This window comes from Myotis yumanensis, unplaced genomic scaffold (genome assembly GCF_028538775.1).
Source record: "Myotis yumanensis isolate MYYU_CA2020_CCGP unplaced genomic scaffold, mMyoYum1.0.hap1 SCAF_18, whole genome shotgun sequence".
Lineage (NCBI taxonomy): Eukaryota > Metazoa > Chordata > Mammalia > Chiroptera > Vespertilionidae > Myotis > Myotis yumanensis.
In genome coordinates this window covers 15385940-15410071 of record NW_027223769.1, presented here as the reverse complement: position 1 = coordinate 15410071, position 24132 = coordinate 15385940, and the positions used below count along the sequence as shown (strand labels likewise).

Here is a 24132-nt window from a genome sequence, read left to right as displayed (position 1 = left end):
AAGCCTCCCTAGAGGGAGAAGCTGCCTGAAGGCTGTAGGGGAGCTCCAGCCGCCAATGTGTGTGTGGTGTGCTGCCTGTCAGTGAAGACGGTTTCTCACAGCACCACTCGAAGGAGAGGGAGGGGGAGGACTACCCCATGTCCTGTGCCCGGGACATGGGCCTCTGTTTCACTGTGCCAGGATCCTCAGTCAGGAAAATCCCCGTTCTCCTTGACAGAGCAGGATACTGTCCATAGATAACTCAAACTGGCTTCCGAAAAGAAATGACGCAAATTAGAAGGTCAAGTTCGATAGTAAGATAGAGAAGCAGGCAGATCAATGTCTGTGCATCACACACAGAAGTGTAACCACATGACCCTGTTGTGGTAGGAGGTCACTTTACCAGGCACAGGAGAATGGCACAGATGCACATTCAGCCAAGCTACAACCAAGGACCGGATCTACCCCAAGCAGTCCCAGCCCCTTGGGCATGACAAAAGAAAGGACCCGTCTGTATTTCAGAATCAACATCGCAAAAGGGAGGACTCAACCCCTGAACCCCAAACACAGAGCTTCTGTTCAAGTTAAATCACTATTGGATCACAGCTTTTAGAGCAAGAATTGACCAAACCTAAGGAAATGCTAATTACCCAAAGTACTTCTTTATGCAGAATACCACCAGAGAGCACAATTCTAAAGGTCACTAATTTAAATAACCACCAAAAGCAACAGGCTAGAAGATTTGACAAAAATGCCAGTAAAATTCCATTCTCTTATTTTAATAAAGGTAATGAATCACAAACCCTGCAGAAGGGGTGGAAAAGCACAGGAAGACACTAACCTGGGAGCCGTCTCATTTAAAGGCTGTGGCTTGGCCCACGACAGGTGTGGGCAGGCGGGCAGAGCCCGAGGCTCCGGGCCCCCCAAACGGGCCTCCAGGACCTTGGAATACCGGTGCAGGTGGTTCCCTGGGCAGCGTCAACCGACAGCAGGAACCGATCGATGTTATCAAAGTGCCAGGGGAAAAATGAAGCTTCATTACTTATCCGTCTGCTTTCCAGCCAACGTGCCCACCACTATGTGCTCTGTTAACCTAGCTTTCAGGTGCTTCAGAAGTAAGACCTGACTGGGGCCACCCGGTGATGTGTGCTCATTGCTGAAGGGGAGTAAACAGAACAGCTGTTCCCTTTAAAGTGGCCACACGGTAGGCTTGCAGTGGCTGAGCAATCTTACTGACTGTAATTACATGTACCAGGCAAACTTGAGAAATCTAACCTACAGATACTCTTCATAGGAAATTCTTTCCCTTTTGAAGTATTTAATTTTCAGGCCAAAAAAATCTGCATCTTCAAAGTTCAAAACTACTTTTATCTGTGCTGTCCAATACTGTAGCTACTGGCTATATATGACTATTGAGCAACTGAAATGGGGTGTTACATATTTACATAATACTGTGGTGTACTAGGCTAAAGTATTTTATTAAAGTGAATTTCACCTGTTTCCTTTTACCTTTTTAATGTGGCCACTGGGAAATTCAGAATTACGCCTGTGGCTCACACTGCACTTCTGTGGACAGCGCTGCGAGGATCACAACATTCGGGCCATGAGAGCATGCAGATCAGCCCTGCCTGCTGTACACCACGCGGGCGAGGCCGCAGGTCCCACAGAACCTTCTCTTCAGGCTCCACTGCATAACCACTGGTGGCCTCGAGCAGTTACTTGAATTCCCTCAGCTCCTGTTTCTTCATTGGTGAACTGGAAAGAATACTATCTATTTTCACAGGGTTCTGAGAGGACCCATGAGGGAATCTGTAAAGCACCCCAGGCCCAGTGCCTGCTACCTGGTGAGAGCTCAAAATCACTGGCTGTTGCCAGACTGGCGTGGTTCAGTGGTTGACCGTCAACCTATGAACCAGGAGGTCAGTTTGATTCCTGGTTAGGACACAGGCCTGGGTTGCGGGCTCGATCCCCAGTGTGGGGCGTGTAGGAGGCAGCCGATCAATGATTCTCTCCCATCATTGGATTCTCTCTCTCTCTCTCCTCCCTTCCTCTCTGAAATCAATAAAAAAAACAAAACAAAACAACAACAACAAAAAACGTTGGCTGTTCCTCCCTGGGGAGGAGCCAGGATCTTCGTCTGTAAGAGTGGGATGATGAACATCAACTTGGAGCATTGTGAGGACTTAGGAGTGAGCATGGGAAAGCACATGGCACCTGAGGCCCTCAGTCCACGTCCATTCTAGTCACAGGAAAATGACCCTGTCCCCAGGTTAGAGCCACTGGCCCCTATTCTGTCCACAGTTAAGAAAAACAACCAGAGGCACCCCTAACTGGCTCCATTTTCTGGTAGGCATGACTATTTCCTGAAACAGCCTGAGCCAAGCTTCACCCACCCCCCCACACTGAGCACCTGTCAGCCCACTCACCTTCCATCCTCTCTGGAGGGGTCGAGCCGGCCCCGCTGGGAGGGCGCTGCCGGTTCCCAGAATGACTGAGGCTGGGAGGTGTCACCCCATACGACGTGTACTGAAGGAGCGCATCCAGGAGCCAAAAGCAGTCTGTGGGTTCAACAAGCATGCTGCTTAGGAATTAGATTTTTTAAAAAGGAATTTCTACAGGAAAATAAAAGCCCCCAAAATGAGGGGGTGGGGAACGAGAGGGGAGAAGATTAGATCAGAATAAACCCTATACTTGAGAAACGTGCATTCTCCATGGTCAGCGCCAGCCACAGAGGACAGCAAGAAACACGACCTGGCCGTGGGCTTCACGCCTGCCCCAGGGCTCAGGCAGGGCAGCAACAACGGGCACTGGCTGGACAAACTGTTAGAGCACCACTGGGCTCCGGGCCCCTCACGACGAGGCAGAACACAGCTCATTCAGGGATGGCGAGACCACCTGACACCCGCTGAGAGAAGAACCACCCATAGTCCGGGCTCCAGGCAAGAAGAGAGGGGAGTAGGGTGCTGGAACTTCTGTCCATGCCTGAAGGCTGTCCTGGGGAAGGACCCTGATTGTGAGGGCAGAGCCAGGACCACCTGTGCACTCCACAGGGATGTGGGTTTAGAGACTGCACTCTGAGTCAGTGGGCCCAAACCACCAAGTTTAAAAGCAGAAAATGCTCAGTGATTCTAGAAGACACCACAGGGAGTCTAGGTGCTGGGCTGTGACCAATACTCCCATCCCAGAGCTATGTGGAAGGCTCCTTTCTATCCGGAGACTGAGATACTGCTGTCTCTATTCCTGGGATCACCACTTCCACACCGAACTCCCCACAGCGACCACTCCAAATCCCATCAACACCAGCTTGACCAGAGATGACCCACCCAGGAAGCACTTTTCCCACTGCCAGCGCTTCTGGTGGAGTGCTCAAAGCCCCGAGGGTCCTCTACGCTCCCTTCTGAAGTTTAAAGACCAGGACAGTTCTCCCAGGCATTGAAATTTTAATAGAGTCATACCAGGAGATTTCAGGTCTTAGAAAAGATCTCTGTGGAAATAAAACATTAATCTTCTTTTAACTGTGACTCTAATCTTCACTTTTGATTTTAACAAGACCAATCTGATTCTAAGGATTTACATAAAATGCTAGGAATTTAGTCAACTTCAATTTTAAGTCAGAGTAGAAGTGCACCATACAACTCCAACTTCATGCCCTTGTGGCCTCATTCCTCCCGGCTAAGCCTGTTCACTGCTCACCAGTGTGACAGTGTAACTCCTCGCCCTCCCCTCCGCCCAGTTCTTCAGTTAGAAGATTAGGCTTTAACCCTGGTTTTGTCACCATCCCACCAGGCAAAAAGATATAACATTTTCACCATTTCACTTCCTCCTTTACAAAAAGAGAAAAATAAACTGTGTTTAAGCTCGAAACCCCCAAATTTGGAGGATGCATAGAGAGATGCTGAAAAAGAGGAGGGTTACTAAGGATTACTCCCTGCCTCTCTGCCCTCAAACCACATACCCACTAATGAACCCAATGCTCCTCACTGGTGAAGACTCAGAACAGCCAAAATGACCTGGTCTCGAGGAGAACCAAGTGCTGGCCCTCCAGGAAAAGTGGGTCCGATCTGAGAGGGGCACCTGCATGGCAGTGCCATTAACGTACAGACCCCAGAGGGGGAGGCGGCAGGGCAGACCAGGTAAGCCAGCAAAGGGTCTCTCCACTGAAACTCAGTGGTTTCGGCACCTGCTGGACCCAGGACAATGGACATGGAGGGGAAGGCAGTGGAGGCAGTAAATGAATGTCATTTTGCTTATTAAATGCACCCAGACTTATATACTTATTAAAATAGTCCAAGCAATCAAAGCAGCAGGAACTTCCCCAACCGCACCTGGCTTTCCTGAGTAGGTTTCTGTTAATTTAGCAGCATCTCATCCGTGCTTTTCCAGGGACAAGGGGGAGAAAGGATTTGAATGTCAAAGTCATGAAGCACAATCTATTTTTCAGCCACACCACCAATTCTCACCCTTCTGTCGGTGACTGTCATCTAAGCAATTGGAGTCTCCGTACAAGACAATCCGGCCTCCGCCCTCAACTGGAATCTGATAAAGCCCCAAAATGGGGACGTTTTCAACAACTGCTGTTTCCTGCTTTAAAACCTCCAATCCTGAAACAACACAACAAAAACAGCAATGAAAAAATGTATTGAGGAATAAATTATTTTCCAGTTGCCACTTAACTTGACATGTGACGAAGAAATCACAGCAAAAAACCCACTCTTCAATCACAGCAGTGCAAACTTACAGCATAGAAAAACAAGGCCTCAAGTGCCACTAATTTGGGTTTTAGCAAAATTCACTTATATGTGTATATATGCAGGATGTCCCCCAAAATGTATACACATTTTGAATAATTATTAATTCCAATGAGTTAAATCTGAAAAGAAACAAACATTGGAATTAATAATTATTCAAAGTGTGTATACATTTTTGGGGACACCCTATATATCCATATCCATCCTCTTTCATTTTCACTTGAAATGGTGGTAATCGTATTTACAATTTGAAAGGTTTCCCTTTTCCCTTTTTATATTAAAAGCACAAACTTTCGTCCTGTCTTGTCATGCCGAAAGGCTTATGTCCTTGGACCACATCCACTCGGGGCAGCTGGCCAGGCGGTTATGGATACATCTACAGACATTGTCAGATACTGATATCCAGTTTCATGTCTTACTATTGAAAGCTAGGACAAACATAACTAATTAAAAAATATATGCCCACAATATTTTAAATTTAGATTTAAGGTATTTGTTATATTAATCCATAAATACAAATGTTCCAGAGCAGAGCCTTCTTATCTCTGTTTGTGCCAAACAGATGGCACAATTTACAATGTTTAATGAATCAAAAAGTCAAAAATGCACAAAATGTCACAGGCAGCAACTGCCAGTGACATCATCGCATAATCTAGGAGTCTCCAGCCCTGAAGCAAACACGTTCCCTAGCACTAGATGACGCACATCTTCATCAAAAGCCAGTGTTTATCATGTTGGTAACATCGAAAATGTCTGTGGCTATAAAAGCGCAGCATTTCCTGCTCTATGTGTAATTCCACTAGGAACTGAGTGGGAGACAGCAAGGTATTCTTGGTGGAGAGGGAGACAGCACAGTACAACAGATGAGACAGGGGGTGCATACTGTGTGGCCTCTGGTTTTCACACAGTTTGTTTCTCACAATAAGATCCTTTGTGATCCAGCATAACTCAGATATTCAAATTTCTTTTGTGTCCAAAAGATCATTCAACTTAAAGCCTGTGTGAAGATAAAAATCCCCTTAAAAAGAATTTCAAGGTAATTTTTATTTTCAGGCCACCAGAACCCCAAAATGAAGTACATACCCTTAAATCTACTTTTGATTCCTCTCCCAACAAAACAAGGCACTAGCAGCCGGCCACAAGACCACTGCTGTCACCCCTGTTTCACCCCTACCAGAAATGACATGGCTCTGTGAGAAGCTGATTTCAGAAAGAATCACTAACCCATGGTAAATTGTGCCAAGCGACTGGGAGACATGATTATTTATGTGCTTAAAGTTAAAATATAACCCTATGAACACAGACCTATTGATTGATCTTGCCTGGATGAAGGGAAAAAGCCCTTCCAGGTAATACAAAAATGAACTTTACCTTGCAGTTGCAAATAAGATGAGTGAAAAATACTTCCTGCCTTCCCTCATTTTCAACTAATGAAACTGTTCCTAACTTCCAATTACAGAAAATGGCAAGCTTTACAATGAAGGGGTTTTCCATTCTGGAATTTAAAAAAATATCAACTTGCATGAGAAAATGAATCCTTCCTGTAAATTTCCAGAAGCCTGTCCTGTTGGGCACAGAAGAGTCTCAAACTCTTGGCCGAGGTGAGAGAGACGGGAGTGTGGGGCTGCTTTTGTGGACATGAACATAACCAGGGCAAGTGGATGGCTTCCCACCGTTGGCAAGATCAAGGTAGTCCAGGTTGCTCTGGCTCCTCTCTGCTCCCCAGGGATGCTCAGGGCACTAATACAGTGTCTCAGATACTACAGTGAGGGGAACTGCAGCATTTGCCTTCTTCAGTGATGCCTGGCTACAATTAAAGAAACAAAATTGAACCCACCCGGCAATGGGCAAGGAGACACCTGATTGATGGTGTTGCTCTTATATCAATCAGGGGCAAAGCAGATGTACAGTCCCGAGTTCATCCTTGCTTGATGTTTGTGTCAGTGGCCAGAGCTGTTCTATGCCTGAGGCACATAAAATTATAATTCCTAGGTCTCGGAGAGGAAAAGATCAGAAACACTGGTATCATAATAAGTAACTTATTTATATTAACTGAGACTTAGGAGGGGGATGTAGTTTTAAAGTTGTGGAGATGTTGTGATTATTCTAGTAACTTCTAGATAACAGTAAATAGGTAATTCTAACACAACTCCATTAAGAGTGAACATATCACCTAATAGCTTTTGTGGACATGAACATATGTCATTCTGCACATAAAACTGGATGCTATGAGAATAATAAATGGGTCACAATTGGTGTTCAGAAAATTGGGTGGGGGTCTAGTATGGTAATATTGGAATTATTTCAGAGGACAGTTACTGTGAATCATGTATTCTCAGGAGCCAGAATGTGTTCACATCCTGAGTCTCTGCCATTTAACTCTCACTGTGGCCTTAGATGCATTTACCCTGCTTGTTCTCGCCTGAAAAGTGAGTTTTAATGATAGTGTATATGAGTTGTTGGAAAAAAATAAAACATGAGAAGCACATAAAATGGGGCCTGGCACAGTGTAGCTAATATACATGAGCATTTATCTTTTTCTGGGTCCAGGGGAAAAAAAAAAAAGAAACAAACAAACAAAACTGAAAAGGAAGACCTTTTTCCCCTTCAAATTTTTAAGGGAATTCTAAGAGAAGACCCTGTAATTAATATTCTTTACCTTCACACAGTTAAAAACATCAAAACATGGTCAACATTTTTCTAAATTTCAGTAATCTGGCAATCATGGGAACAGAACACTTTATAAATTGTAACACAAATTTTAAGCAACTTTAAAGGTAGTTTTAAAGAATATCTACAAATATTCAACAGCCCCTCTCCTATGGGAAGTTCAATTTATTTTGTAGTGGTCAGTATACACATATATCCAAATTATCAGCAAGAGGCTATCTTATCATATCTTTGCAACTCCCAGAGCCACTAGCCAGAAGTCTTGCTTACAGTAGTTACCACACAAAATAATAAATTATAAAAACAAAACAAAACTGCTAATGGGTATGTGGATTTCTTTTCGGGGTGATGAAAATATTCTGGAAGTAGATAGTGGTGATGAACGCACAACTGTGTAAATACACTAAAAATCACTGAATTGCACACTTTAAAAGGGTTAAGTTATATGCAATAAAACTGTTAATTAAAATAAAAAGAGAAAGAAGGAAACCAAAGAGCATGTGAACAGCATTCCTTACCTTGGTCTTTAAAAGTGTGTGTTATCACTATGCCATCTTCTGGAAATTTAGCGATGCTGCACCCTGATGCATAATACACTAGAAAACAGTTGTTCAAAGTTATGAGAACATAGAAACATGGAACATTTTATCAACAGCTATTCATTTACCTAAAATGCATTCTTTAGACATTATATGTTTTCTAAAATTGTTTTTAATCTTAGGAGAGGAGCTGCTATTATTGCCTGGTCATACTTAAACTAAAAGGAATGACCTTAAAATTGAACTGGAAAACAAAATACTATTAATATAAAGTTTCTAAATAGATTTCAGAAGTCAGAGTTGTCATAGACTTGAAACAACTAAGTCAGGATGAGCAGAACAGTAACCATAGTGCTCAACATATTGTTCTAGCCCAGCAGGTGTAGTTAGTGGTTGAGCATTGACCCATGAACCAGGAGGTCAAGGTTTGATTCCTGGTCAGGGCATGTGCCTAGGTTGCGGGCTTGATCCCCAGTGGGTGCATGCAGGAGGCATCCAATCAATGATTCTCTCTCAGCATTGATGTTTCTATCTCTCCTTCTCCCTTCTTCTCTCTGAAATAAATAAAAAAACTTAAAAAAAAAGAGATAATGTTCTAGAAACTAGCTCCCAAAACTAATCTATGGGGAAATGTCTTACATGAGATTTGCAAAGTTATGTCATAAACAGAATTGTATAAATTATCAGGAACCTATGAGGTATTCCCTATTTGGGAAAATACAGGATATAGAGCACCTTACAGGTGGCACTAAAACTAGAGATGCTTGCATAAAATATTTTCATTTTGAACTTTTGGGGAGAACTAGAGTAGCTAACACCCTGCTCTCCAGATGTCCTCTGGGAAGACACTGAAGCATTCTCTCCACAGAGTCTCCCTGCTTCAGGAACCACACCACCTCTCTGAAACGTAGGCTCTCCTAGAATAATGTGCCCTATGAAAACACAAACACAGAACCTTACTGTCATGGCTCGCCAGGGTAAAATCCCCTTCGTACAGGCCATCGCTGAACCCCATATTCCAGACAGACAGAAGTTCATTCAGAGCTGGGATGTTGGCTCCCCCAGTGTCCGGCATCCACCACTGCCTGTGAAAGGACAAGGAGGCGCCAAGAAGGAAGGAACTGAAACACTGTACACACTTACTCTCCTCACAACAAAACTGAACTTGCCAGATCCAGCCCAGCCCCATGAGGCTGCAGCTGAAACTATGCTGGGTGTGAGCAATACTATTACATAAATGCTCCAGCCAGTGTGCAGAGGACATTTACTTCATAAAATGCAGCCCACATGACATAAAGGCACTGCACATAAAGCCCAGACCTCGAGGGGTCTGTGAAGGAAAAGAGATGAGAAGCTTATTAAGTTTATCACAGACTAAAGAAAAAAATTCAAACTTTATTACAGGAATGACATATTCATAATACTTTGGGAATCTTTGATTAATAACTAACTTACAAGGTGTTTTAAAATAATAGGTGCTTTGGTGCATTTAAATTCGTACAGATTCAGTACCAGAGCAATAGAAGAATGGAAAAGAACTAAACAGAAATTTAAAGCTCAAGTATCTACGATCAACAAGGAACAACGAAGCCTTTAAATTAGTACCTGGAATCAATGAGCATTTTACTGACTTTACAAGCAGCTTTCAGGAACATCGCTATTATGTGAAGAGAAAGCTTTCTCTAACCAACTGTCTGAACCTGCCTCTGACATCTGAAAAGACCACCAATGGGTCAAAAGGCACTTTAAGTATTTGCTAAGTACAACTTAATTCCCCAAAAGTGAAATTTCTCATCCAAATACCAACTCATATCAGTACCTCGTGTTTTCATCGTAAAACTTGACTTTTCTCATAACAGACGTGTTGTACCAATCACTGAAGACAATGATCGAAAGGCCATTGTCCACGTCCCGCCGCAGTTTGGCAACCTCCTCGGGGAAGTACTCCTCTTCACTGTCCACCATGAGCAAAGTTCCTGAGGGACAAAATGCCAAGCTCTGAGAAATTTCACCTCTGGACGACAGGATGTCATTGTTTCAGAAAAACAGTAGTTTACTGGCATCCATGCTGCAAGTTACTGGCTTCTAACATTTTGGTTTGCAGCCCCTGAACCTCTTTAGAAGAGGGTGAAAAAGAAAGGATCAGGGCCCTGCGGTACACAGACACCAGCTAGCAGTGGCCTCTGTTTCATCTGTGACGTCCAACACAAAGATATTTCCCTTACTGCAGAAGAAGCCAAATACAGTGCTAGAGCTTCTTTTAATTAAAAAATAAATAAAATAATAAAAGTACATTCTGACGGCATCGCATTTTAGCTGAACATGACCACCTTCACCACTAAGTAGGAATGTGCACCGCTCTGCTTGGTGCCTCCACTGGGACCAGGAGGCCCCACACATGCTCCCTTTGCTGGCTTCTCATTTAAACCATAATTCGCCTTTCAAACGTTTCACAAACACCCCACAGAGAAGAAAGAACACCTGGCTAAGCACTCCGTTGTTGCTCACCATATTGGCTGGCGTCAAAGCACGTGAAGGGGGAGCCGAGGACTTCAACAAAGTAGCCCATGCTTCTCAAGTGTTGGTACATGTCCCTGAAATTAGTGTGGATGTGGTCGCCATTCCTGAAAAACAGCAAGCCCCAGCACTAAAATGATCACTCTCTCCTTGTCATAAAGGTAGCCACAGGTTAATTCCTGAACCCCGTCGCCTCTGCAGGAGCACAGCTCCTTCCCCAGCAGAAGTAATAGGAAATCGTGCTCAAGGCACAGGCATAAAGGGATAAAACAACAAGAAGAAATGCACTGCCCAGCCGGCATAGCGCAGAGGTTGAGCATCAACCCAGGAACCAAGAGGCCACTGGTTCGATTCCCAGTCAGGGCACGTGCCCAGGTTGCGGGCTTGATCCCCTCTGGGGGATGTGTAGGAGGCAGCCGATCGATACGTTTCTCTCTCATCACTGATGTTCCTAACTTTCTCTCCCTCTCCCTTCCTCTCTGAAATCAATAAAAATAGATTTAAAAAGAAATGCCCTGAGGTATCACTTTAGCTGTGGCATACATGTGAATGGTCAGCAACCACCAGCATTTGACAAATTCGGCATGGGAACGCAGACATGCTGGGCCACGCCACACAGGGCAAATGAACTAAGACGGTGACAAAGTTAATCTTACATCACTACTACTGCTTACCTTTCCATCCTTCATCCTTCTCAATGTGCTCATTTTCCTACTGTGTACTCTGTCAGCCGCCTACCCAAATGCCCCAAGAAACACCCAGGGTCATTCTACCTCCCACCCTCCCACCTCACAGCCTGAGTCTGCCTCCTCAGCAGGGCGGAACCCATGCGTTCCTCTCCAGGCCCATGGCCATTGCCCTGGTCTATCAACTTCTCCTCATTTCTTTCTACTTGCCTCTGGTCTGAGCCCTTCCAATCTACCTTCCAGAGACATCTTTATAAAGAGCAGCACTGACCTTATGTGGGAACCATGCCAGGTCCCCGGATAGTCAGGCCAATGGGAGCACAGAGGCCTTGTTATCAATACACCAGAATGGCCAAAGGCTGCTCTGGGCATGTGCCTAAATGGGATGTTGAAGGACTCTGAGCCTGAGAATCCTAATCAGGCCAAGATACCATGAGCAGGTGCAAGGACACATGGTACACTGTGCCCTTCAGTAGCCATATGATTAATGTAACTATTGGCATGAAGCCTTCTTTGTCTAAATAGTGTAAAAGTAGGTTACTGACCAGCTAGTCAGCTGGAGTATGTGAAGAAGTTTGCTACAGAGAGCAGCTGGGCAGGGGAGACAGAAGCTGCTGAGCCAGAGACTGATGCTACTTTATAGAAAAGATATGTATGAATCAGCCGGTGTCCGGCTGCCTTTTGCATAGACTTTGCTATGAGGACTGTCCTGTCTGATGGCTATGTGGCCATTGGCTCCTGCAATAAAGACTCATTCTTATACACTCACAACTTCTCACGGCTTCTCTGTCTGCCCAGCACTGAGAATTGACCTGCGTCTCTGACACTTGGCAAGCAGAGGTAAAGAAGGAACTTAAACTAAGTTCCCAACAGTTGCACAGTGGGCAGGGTTCAAGGAAGAACCAGCCTGGCGTAGTCGGGAAGAATTTAGAAGAATACATGGAACTCAAAGTCACTCGGAGCTCGTGCAGGGCTCCGGCTATGCTCTGACACCTTATAAGTGTCCTCCTCAAATCTTTCAATCATTGTTGCTCACCATTTTCAGGGTCAGCCCAGCTGCCCCAGAGGGGCTGTGAGGGAGCAGGGCCTGGAGGCCTGAGGAGGACACATCAGGAAGTCTGGCACCTGAAGAAGTATGAATAGGCAGCTATGGGAGTTTTAAGCAAACCGTGATAGAATTTATGTTTTTAGGTGACCAGGGCTGCTGAGTGGGATTTAAGGGAGCAAGAATGGTAGCAGTCACTCCTCAGGAGGTGATGGATGCTGTCCAGGCGAGACGATGGCCTGAACAAGAGTGGGAGCAGAGGTGGCGGCCAGATAGGGCAGGAGTCAGGACATGTCTGGAAAGAGGACTAACAGAATTTGCTGAATGATTCAACAGAAGGGGAAGAAAGCAATTAAGGATGAGTTCAAGGTTTTTTTACCACACAGCTGTGCAGGTCTGAAGGGAGATTCACAGGATGCCCTAAGACCATGACGAGGACCTGCAAAGTCTGAGGGTCAAGGAAGTCAGGCTCAGTGAGGAGGGACGTCTGCTTCCCGCAGGGACAGCGACCCCTAGTCCTGCTGGGGAAGGGCTGGGGGGTGATGAGGGTCGCGTCTGGTGGCTGCTTACCAGTCCAAAGGGTCATTCTTCATTCTCAGATTATCCCTGGGGAAGTAGCCGGGCGGATAGCGGAGGTTGTGGTACTGGTCCCAGAGAACTCTCTTGCTTCGAGGAGGAGCAGGAATTATCTTCACCTTAATTGGGAGCTTCACTGTTGAAGTCTGTTCTGCACCATTTTTTGACTGAAAAAAATAAAAGAAATTTGAAGTGCCCCTTTTGCTCAGAAGAAACTTTCAGGTTTGGGGGTTTATTTAACAAGTCGATTCTATTTATCATTTTAACCCTAACAATTTGAATACAAGAATTTCCAATAACAAATGTAGAAAGGAACCTTCATATATCACAATTAATTCCATTCAGGACCTTGAGTTTGAGACTTAAAATTTAAATCACCTTGTTTCTGAAGCTACACAGGATTAACTCTACATTCCCTTTCAGAGAACACATATTTTCTATAATCATTCTGAGCTTGAAATAGTCCTATCTGCTGTTGCTCAGCAACAGAATTGAAGGCACCATCACTCATTATTGAGCGCTGCTGTACAGGCCCTGGAATCACTGATCTGGCCTTCAAGCCTAATCACACCAACTGTGCTTCCAATCTGAGCCCATCGGCATTGAGCCTGCGCCCCCTTCCTGGCAGGCGAAGGTGAAAGGTTAAGAAACACAAGCCCCTCTCTGCACGCACTTACTTCTACCTCTGCTGGGGAAGCTACGGTGATCATGACGTGCCCCTGCGCAATGCCTTCCCAGGATGCCGCTTTCTTGGTGACAGAAATGGAAATGGCCAGGTAGCCTGACCAAGGCCATAACACCGAAGAATAAGAGAAAGCCACTTCAATGTTGTCTCCATTCTGTGGTAAGTAGGGCTGCCAGTCAGGCTGCAGGAGAAAAACAAGCCAAGGCTAAGGTGAAATGCTCAATTCCTAAATTATCTACAGCAGTTTTTGAGAAATACTTCATATTTTAAATAAGGCAAAATGAAATTTGTATATAGACACTAAGCAACGTATAACCAAAGTAGCCTATGGAATGTCTAGCACATCACCCACTAGGAATGTATAGAATCCATTATTTCTGACAGCCTCCAATTATTTTTCTCTTTTTCTAACAGCCTCCAATTTTAAAGAGAATTTTTTCCCCAACCTTGAAAAAAATAAGGGACACATATTTCTATCAGATAAAAGTTGATGTACAGATGTAGTGAATTTAAATAAATTAAAACTCTCAGGTTGGAGGTTAGACCCCAATTAGCTGTATGCTTAAAGAATCACATTAGCCCTAGCTGGTTTAGCTCAGTGGATAGAGCAACAGCCTCTGGACTGAAGGGTCCGGGGTTCAATTCCGGTCAAGGGCACATGCCAGGGTTGCAGACTTGATCCCCAGTAGGGGATGGGCAGGAGGCAGCCAATCAATGATTCTCTTTCATCATTGATCTCTCCCTCTCCCTTCCTCTCTGAAATCAATAAAAAAATACGTATTTTTAAAAAAGAATCACATTAATTTAAAGGAATCAAATAATAAAATGACATAGATGCAAACTGTCCCCAAATTCTGAAGCCAATGATTGGGGAGGTGGAAGTTTATGGGACGCCCAGAGGAAGAGCTGGCTTGCTGTCAGAATGCCTGCCACTTTAGTCTCTTGCAGGTATGAGGAAAGTGAAAAGGAAAGCATGAGAGAGACCATCTGGAAGAAACATAAATGAGCTCTAACATTCTAATATTTCAAAATTTCAAACTAACCTAAATTACTCATTTCCCTCACAAGCCAGATAGTAACAATACTCCCCAAATGAGTCAGCATATTAAAAAAAAGATCTGAAAAAGGAGAAAAATATTTATAGGGTACATCATGCAAATAATGAGGAAGGAAAGAAATTTTTAATAAATGCTCTTGAGATGACTGGTTAGCAATTGAGAAAATAGTTAATTTTCATCTACCTCTTATATCACATATCAAATTAACACAGATTTAAAAGCTACACAATTAACAAGCATTAAAGTCAGTAGAAACGAAATTGAAATTTTTAATTATATCTGTGGGGGCATGTTTCTAATGTTTGAAACAAAATAACAAAAGATCAAAATTCAACTGCATGGAAACGTGAAACATTTACAGAACTTCCACTCACATTAAATCACCACTCACATTAAAAAGAAAATTTAAACAATAATTTGTGTAACTTTTTGCATAAAATACAACAGTGGTTAATTTCTCTATGATATGAAGGTCTTCTTGCTCAAATGCATAGGGAAAATCTAAATTCCAGTACAAAAATGGGCCAAGGCAATAAAAAGCTAATTTGCACAAGAAAAAATAGAATTAGCATTTTCCAGGTTTATTACCTGGAGATATTCACCTCACAAATTTAAAGTTAAAAGATGAACCACCTAGAAACAAACCAAATGTCCATTAAACAAAATGAGATCCATCCATACAATGGACTATTATTCAACCATAAAAAGGAGTGACACATTGATACATGCTGCCACACCAATGAACCTTAAAGGCATCATGCCAGGGGAAAGGCCAGTCACAAAAGACCACATATTGTCAGATGCCATTTAAATAAACTATCTAGAATAGGTAAACCCAAAGAGACAGAAAGGGTATTAGTGGTTGCCAGGGGCCAGAGGGAAGGAATTTTATCTCATTTAAAAAAAATCTCATGGAATTTTAAAAAAAGTACCACCCAGTGTGGACATGGTGGAGACAGCGCCCTCTACAGTCTAAGATGATGTAACTCCTCTTGGAAAGAATTTGGTAGTATGTACCAAGAGCCATAATAATGTCCATGCCCTCTGGATTCCAACCCAGGGAGTTTACATTAAGGAAATAATTCAGAAGAAAGGGAAATCACATACACAAAGACATTCAATGAAATGCTTATATTGGAAAACCACCTATTTTTTGTTCATGCAAGGGGAAATAGTAAGCAAATTATGACTTCATAGTTCTATGTAATATTAAACAGCCACTATAAAGTACATGGAGACCTATATACATTTTTTAATGTTTTCAACATAATGAAAACTGAAAAAAAGGACTAAATTTTTGCCTAGTGCACAATGATAACAAAAAATATGTATTTCAGATAAGAGCTGGAAAAGATTATTAAAAAAAAATTGTGGCTATGACCACTATGCTGTGCACCTGAAACTAATACAAAATAATACTGAATGTAAATGGTAATTGAAAAACAAATAAACCAGCTGGTATGCAAAATTTTTAAAAATGCCTATGTTACTGTGCTGGGGCTGAAAGTTATTTATCTGTTCTCTTTCCCTATCCTTTACTGTTGTAATAATGTTTATGCAGTAAGTATAAAAAAATGATAAAAACAAAATTCAAAGAAGACCATACTTTCTAGACCTTAAGGCCCATTCGTGCTCATTCTCACAAGTGAGCCTTTAATTATAGGTGGGAAATAATAAAGATAAAGGATCATATGTAATTAGTCGATTCAGAAGCTAAACTTAAGATGCCAAAGTAAAAAAATAGCAAATGGGTTTTACTAATTTATCCCTGACTTATGTATAAAAAAAAGACTTAGGGGAAAATAAATTACTGCTTCCAATTCCCTGGCACTCGACAGGAGGAGAGAACCTTTCCTGTTTTATTTTCAGGAGAAAACGCTACGGCACAAAGGTCTGGGCCAGGTCCAAGTTCACTACAAGCCAGAGAGCAATTTCACCTTGTCTACAATTCTTCCTGTGACACCCATGCCATTGAGGATCGTGACATTGACGATGGTCGGCATTCCTCCATAGTAGATGGGCTGGGAGCAGTAGGGCCACATGTAGGGACACTCAGTCAGATCTATGTAGCTGGGGCTCAAACTGAAACAAAGAATATGGTATTAGAGTAGGGCATGTTAGAAAACAACACTGAAGCGACACACTGTGTAGGAAGAGGCGACAAGGCCCTTAGAAAGGCCTCAGCAGGCATCTGGGAACTTGGCTTTGAAATGCTCCCTGCACCGAGCAGGCCTCTGGGCCAGCTTGCCCAGACTGTCTGCACAAACAACGGATGGAGCAGAACACTTTCTTCCTTCTGCAAGTCTGGAACTTCAGTGGCAGTGGCTGTGGCTGGCAGCCCCGGTGAATGCGTTGGACTCAGAGTCTCACATCACTGGGGCAAAGATGAACTTTTAAATGAATGCAGCTGTGACAAATGGGTGGTCACTTGGCAAAAGATAAAATTAGATTCATACCTCACACCACACACAAGAATAAACACCAATGGATCACACCACACACAATGGATCAGGGAGTCTCAAGTAAATAAAAGAAAGCAAACAAGTATTAAAAGAAAACCTGGGTGAATTCTCTTTCATCTCAGTGCAGAAAAAGGCTTCCTGTGACTCAAAAATCCAAGGACAACAACAACAACAGACTAATAAAGTTGGCTATTTAAAAAAATAAAACTCCCTGGCAAAATACTTCACACAAAATCAAAAGACAATCGACAAACTGTAAAACATCTGCAAATATATATCACCAACAAATGGTTACTAACCTTAATGTATAAAAACCCCATAACAACTGAGGGACAAAACCTCCCAAGAAAAAAGGGAAAAGTGAACACATACTTAACAAGAAAAATATAAATATGGCTGTTAACTATAGACAAAAGAGTTCAAATTCACTCATAATTAGAGGAGACATGGAAATTACAACAATATTGAGACACCATTTCTCACTGATCAGGTTGGCAGAAAGTAACCAGCATGACACAACATTGTGCTGCTGAGGCTCTGGGGAACAGGCACTCACGCCTCGCTGTGGAATACACACAGACACAACCCTCTGGAGGGGAATGGAGTGACACCTCACACAGCTCCTTGACCCAGCAATCCCACTTGCAGGCATTTTCTCCGAAAACACAACCTTCACCAAAGCTAAAATACTAGACACAAGGTTATTCAAAGCAATAATTTGTAACTGCAAAATACTGGGAACAATTTAAATGCCCAAATATAAATAAGTGGGTGAATAAACAATGGTATATCCACACTATGCAGCTGTAAAAAGACAATCTCTATAAATTAATACAGAGCGATCTCCAGGTGCTGTTGAGTGACAAAAACAAAGTGCAAGAGAATATCTGTAGTAAAGCTCTCCTTCCTGTAAGAAAGGGTGGGCAAAAGTAGGTTTATAGTTGTGAGTGTGCAAAACAGTCTATTCCTACATTATTTATTAATTAGAGGCCTGGTGCATGAAATTCGTGCAGGGGGCAGGGGTCATCCCCTTAGCCCAGCCTGCACCCTCTCTAATCCGGGACCCCTCAGGGAACATCCTTTTCACAATCCTGGACCGCTGGCTCCTAATTGCTCACCTGCCTGTCGGCTTGGATGCCCCTAACTGCCCCCCTCTTTTGGCCTGATCGCCCCTCACTGCCTCTGCATGCCAGCCTGATCACCCCTAACCCCTCTGTCTGCCTGCCTGATCACCCCTAACCTCTCTGCCTGCCTGCCTGAACGCCCCTAACCCCTCTGCTTGCCTGCCTGCCCGCCCTAACCCCTCTGCCTGCCTGCCTAATGCCCCTAACGGCCTCTGCCTGCCTGATTGCCTCTAACTGCTCTCTCCCCTGCTGGCCTGATCACCCCAAACTGCTCTCCCCTGCTGGCCTGAATGCCCCTAACTGCTCTCCCCTGCCGGCCTGATCGCCCCTAACCACCTCTGCCTCGGCCCCCGCCACTGTGGCTTTGTCCGGAAGATGTCTGGTCTATCTGGTCTAATTAGCATATTACCCTTTTATTAGCATAGATGTTAACATTAGGGAGAGTTGGGTGAAGGATTTATGGATCCTCATATACTATTTTTGGAACTTTGTTGTAAATCTAAAATCATCTTAAAATAAAAAGTAACATTTCTTTACCAATAACACATAACCTCAAGCTAATCATGAAAAAGTATCAGATAAACTCACATTAAGAGACTGTCTATAAAATAAGTAACTGCACTCCCAAAGGAGTCAGAGTCATGAATGACCAAACTGTTAGAGGCCAGAGGAAACCAAGAAGACATGACCACTAAATGCAATGTGGGGAACAAAGAACATAAGAGAAAACCAGTGAACTGTGAACAAAGCCTGCAGGTTAATGACAGAACAGGATCAGTGCTCATTTGTTAGTTTTACTAGTTAAATTATGGTCATCTAAGATGCTGGCATTAGAGGAAGCTCAGCAAATAGTATATGAGAACTCTGTATATTATTTTTGCAAATTTCTATAAACCTATGGTTATTTCAAAAGAAAGTTTTAATAGAAAACCATTATTTCAAGCCATTCATATTAAAAATAACAGAACAGCCCTGGCTGGTGTTACAGTGGTTAGAGTGTTGGCCCACACACCGAGAAGGGTTGCAGGTTTGTTCCCCAACCCTCGTCAGGGTGCATGCAGGAGGCAACCAATCAATGTGTTTCTCTCACATCGATGTTTCTTCAATGTTCCTCTCTCTCGCCCCTTCCCTCTCTCCCTGCCACATTCTCTGAAAAAAATCCTTATACAACAAATACATATATATGTATATGTATACATACAGAATAAATAAATAAATAAATAAATAAATAAATAAATAAATAAAAACAGAACAGAACATCAGGAAGTGGACAGCAGTTCAAGTTCTGCCAGCTGACACCGAGTAGAAGGGGCAGAGCGAAGCTCTCCATGGGCTCTGAGTGTTGTATGTGGTTCCAGTTTGGAGGCTAATATTTAGTGCAGAGGGAAAAACACCCTCAGGACCCAGTGAGGAGAAAGGCCTATTCGAAAATTAAACATACTGACCTTGCCTGTGGTTTGTAACTGTTGAGGATTTGATAGGCTCTGAGGAGATCCAGCTTGCCATGGCCTTGCTCAAACATATTGACTCCAGGAAGTCTCCGGGCTGATGCAATCAGGGCCTGCTTCATACTGGCTGGATTCACCAGTTCACGTTTCTGGACTGTGCTGAGGGAGAAAATCATGTATTTTCTCATAAAAGAGTGAAAATCTGATTATTCCTAATTTGCAAATGTGCAAATGTGATCTCCAATCTTGTTCTGTCTATAATGAAAGTTTCTTTGGTAGGGCCCATGCTAAGATGAGGATACTGTGTGATCATTTCTGCAACAGACTTGGGAGTGACCAGTTATTAGCCTTCCACATGGCCTGTGGGAGCAGTGACTCATGGGGCTACTACCTGTTTATACTAAATGGTTCAGAAAAAACATATTTTTCCTACTAAGTTGACCTTACAAATTATAGAAGGCAAGACTAGGTAAGAGGTAGTGGCTCCTCAGGGGAAGCCAGGAGGAAGAGGAAAGCTGGGAAAAGGAAAGGAAAACATACAGGTCCTAGAAAGGGAAGTTAATGCCGATGGGCAAGAAGCACAGCATCTGAGGGAAGCCCACTGCCTCCACAACGAGACCCTGCCTTTCTGTTTTGGAAGCCACTATGTGATGCATCACTCTGGTGGATAAAACCTGACAGGAACATGCACACCGGAGGCCACCTTGAGAGTTTCATCATCAGGATGCATCTGGACACACTGAAACTCAGCTCTATTGGCTAGAAACTTAGTGACACCTAAGAAGCATCAACCTCTTAAGAATGCTGGCACTAGGAAATTCATTGTTGTACACCTATGTATTATATCACAAGTGAATTTTAACTTCTAAATGTAGGTAAGCAAAAAATAAAAACTTACTCCAGTTGGTTTTGGAGTGTAAGCAGGTTTTTCTAACAGGTTTAGAGAGGAAATCTGAGATAATGAGAAGAGGACATAAAGTAGGACCAATTCTCAACAATAAAAGAACTGCTAAAAGCTAAGCTATAGGTCAACAACCTTCCCCTCTTCCTGCTGATAGAGCAAGACCAAAGGTTAGGCTCTCGTTCTTTACGGAGCACCGGAGGCCGGAGCACCAGGAGGCCGGAAGCTGAGGAAGCGCTTCCTTGTTGCTCAGTATCTGTTCTGAGCTATTAGTCAGGCCATAAAAAATATTCCTGAACTGTCACAGTGGCATTTTCATCTGCTGCAGGGAGATGAGGGAAGTGAAAGCTTTCCTTGACGCTGAAAATATCTGCACTTAGAGATGCCACTGGAAATGGAAAACACATCCTCCTCATCTCCCCACTCATTTGACAGGAGGGGGATTTGACAGACTGAGCAGTGGAGCTCAGAACCACGTTCCTGTTAACCATCATGGCAAGTGGGAGCCGTATGCTAGTACTTTTTGTTTCATAATCAACAAGAGTGGAAACAAGAGCCCTAGCTAGCGAGTCCAGAAGCCCAAGGGAGCCAGGTAACTCCACAGTTGGCATGGCCTTTCCTCTTCTTTCACTGTATGTAACACGAGGGTGAGAAAAACAACTAGAAGAGAAAGAGAATGTTTCCAACAGGCATGTGGTTATTTTCCAAGACTACTCTCACCAATGTCAACAATCTCAAGAATTTGGCTCTGAACTATAAGGGAAGGATGGGAAAAGGAAGAAAGAGATAAAGACCTACTTTTATGAAGGATTATTAATAAAACACATCTCTGGCATTAGAAGCTAAAATCAACATAAATTTACTTGCTTTTAAAGAGAATTTTAAATATAAAAACATTTACTATCATTTGCCTGTTTTAATTTAATTTTAAAATTAACAGAGTATAACTCTGAAAACTGTAGAGTGTTGTGTTATTGCAACACAAAAGCTCAACTAAAGCCTCACCTAGAGAGAAAGTTGTTGTTGTTTTTTTGGGGGGGGTGGGGGGTGCTGAAGGTGGGGAGGTAAAATACAAAATAAGTGCTAGCTCCTGGATGGCGGCATAGGTAAACACGGGAGTTTGCTGCCTCGAACAACCACTTCAAAAATACAACTAAAAGACGGAACGGACATCATCCAGAACCACAGGAAAGCTGGCTGAGTGGATGTTCTACAACTAGGAGGAAAGAGAAAAGCATACCGAGGCTCAGAGGAGGCGCAGTGCTGAAGTAAAATACTAAGGTTCGGAGTGCATGTGGAGCGGGCTGGAGGCTGAGGGCGCGGTTGTTTTCAATCGGGAGGGAGTCTCAGGCTCTGAGCTCCAGTTCCGGGCGAGTCTCTAAGGACCCAGACTCATACGGGAGAAGCGGGACTGTCTGGCATCGCTCAGAACCCTAGGGTAGCTTTCTCTCCGTGGGGCTTGCAGCGACTACTGGGACACTGAGAAGCAGAGCCTCTGAGGGCAAGACTGAGAGCAGCCATAATTGCTAACCCCGTCCTGTTGATCCCGTGGGACCCGCCCCGCCCAAGCCCTGCAGGGAGGCTTTTGCTGGATAGCCTCAGGCAAAGGCTAGATTAGCACCTCCCTAGAGATCCAGGAGCCAGGAAGCCCAGAGGTCAGAGTGGGACCATCCAGCTTTAAGCTCCGTGGAACCATAAAAGACACACTCAGGAGGCAGACTCAGTGAGCACCAAAGCCCCATCGAAGCAAGTCTAGCCCCAGAGGGGTGTCTCCAGCACAGAAGTTCTCCTCCACAGACACAGCTGATTCTCACAGCCAATTGACCTGGAGGTCAATTCCTCACAGTGATAACTACAACAATCAAGGCTTAACCACAACAAGACTGTGCACAAAGCCCACAAGGGGGTGCACCAAGAGTGTCTACCTTAGGTAATTGGGACACTTAGCACAGAAAGGCACTCTATCGACACAGCGAAGCATAAAAAAATGCCGAGACAAAGAAACAGAACACAAACGACAGAATTGGAGGAAAGCAAACTGTTGGATATAGAGTTCAAAACCACACTTTTAAGGTCTTTAAAGAACTGTTTAGAAGCCCTCGAAAAGACTGGTAAGACCGCCGATAAATGTAGTGAGATCCTCAAGAAATCTAATGAGACCCTCGATGTTGTGATAAAGGACCAACGAGAAATTAAGCATACACTGACTGAAATAAAGAATATTATACAGACTCCCAACAGCAGACCAGAGGGTCGCAAGGATCAAGTCAAAGATTTGAAATACGAAGAAGCAAAAAACACCCAACCGGAAAAGCAAAATGAAAAAAGAATCCGAAAATATGAAGATAGTGTAAGGAGCCTCTGGGACAGCTTCAAGCGTACCAACATCCGAATTATAGGGGTGCCAGAAGATGAGAGAGAGCAAGATATTGAAAACCTATTTGAAGAAATAATGACAGAAAACTTCCCCTACCTGGTGAAAGGAATAGACTTCCAAGTCCAGGAAGCGCAGAGAACCCCAAACAAAAGGAATCCAAAGAGGACCACACCAAGACACATCATAATTAAAATGCCAAGAGCAAAAGACAAAGAGAGAATCCTAAAAGCAGCAAGAGAAAGAAAATCAGTTACCTACAAGGGAGTACCCATACGACTGTCAGCTGATTTCTCAACAGAAACTTTGCAGGCCAGAAGGGAATGGCAAGAAATATTCAAAGTGATGAATACCAAGAACCTACAACCAAGACTACTTTATCCAGCAAAGCTATCATTCAGAAGTGAAGGCCAGATAAAGAGCTTCACAGATAAGAAAAAGCTAAAGGAGTTCATCACCACCAAACCAGTATTATATGAAATGCTGAAAGGTATCCTGTAAGAAGAGGAAGAAGAAGAAAAAGGTAAAGATACAAATTATGAACAACAAACATGCATCTATCAACAAATGGATCTAAGAATCAAGTGAATAAATAACCTAATGTACAGAATGAACTGGTGATTATAATAGAATCAGGGACATAGAAAGGGAATGGACTGACTATTCTTGGGGGCGGGGGGGAGAAAGGGGTGTGGGGGTGAGTGAAGAGATTAGACAACAATCGTGCACCTATGGATGAGGACAGTGGGTGGGGAGTGAGGGCAGAGGGTGGGGTTGGAACTGGGTGGAGGGGAGTTATGGTGGGAAAAAAGAGTAACTAATGTAATAATCTGAACAATAAAGATTTAATTAAAAAAAAAAAACAAAAAACAAAAAACAAAATAAGTGCTAGCTCCTAAGACATCTTCTTATAATTTTGAGAGTAAGTGTATCCGACTAAGTCAGAGCACGTGAGCATCAGTTCTAGTCGACTATCTTTGAGAACTTCCAGTTTCATTAACTACAAAATGAAGGGTCGATCATTAAGCTCCATTCCAACCATAGATGGGATTCAACAAGACAAAGAGAATAAGTCTATTACACAGAGAATCTTGTCTCTCCCAAAGGAGTGGTGACTGCCAGTCCCACTGCCTGGTTTGACAGCTCCTTAGCTAACAGAGAACATTAAAAAGTGAATCCCCCAGGAAATGGAGGATATGGCACGAAAATACCTTACTTTTTGATCCTTGCCTGATATACACACTTGTTTGGATACAACAAGTACAGATGTAGCACAAAAATGGTATAAAAGCAAACAAAATGGGGACACTGTACTTTCCT

General features: G+C 43.3%; 1 protein-coding gene and 1 pseudogene across 3 annotated transcripts in view; one reads left to right on the top strand and one right to left on the bottom strand.

Moving 5' to 3' along the window:
• The window catches only part of MBTPS1 (membrane bound transcription factor peptidase, site 1), a 43948-nt gene that overhangs the window by 4719 nt on the left and 15097 nt on the right, over nt 1-24132 (bottom strand). Inside the window, exons 10-21 of one of the 3 annotated variants that reach the window (XM_070398632.1) lie at nt 19535-19696; nt 16441-16585; nt 13438-13626; nt 12755-12927; nt 10445-10560; nt 9756-9912; nt 8897-9021; nt 7916-7993; nt 4440-4580; nt 2406-2537; nt 1489-1557; nt 861-947 (exon numbers count right to left, since the gene is read on the bottom strand). In XM_070398632.1, coding sequence (XP_070254733.1) covers nt 1520-1557; nt 2406-2537; nt 4440-4580; nt 7916-7993; nt 8897-9021; nt 9756-9912; nt 10445-10560; nt 12755-12927; nt 13438-13626; nt 16441-16585; nt 19535-19696 — 1456 coding nt within the window. In that variant the 3' untranslated portion in view covers nt 861-947; nt 1489-1519. The other 2 variants (XM_070398631.1, XM_070398633.1) reach the window with 2 other exon arrangements.
• Nucleotides 6561-6704, top strand: LOC138997467 (small nucleolar RNA SNORA48; annotated as a pseudogene).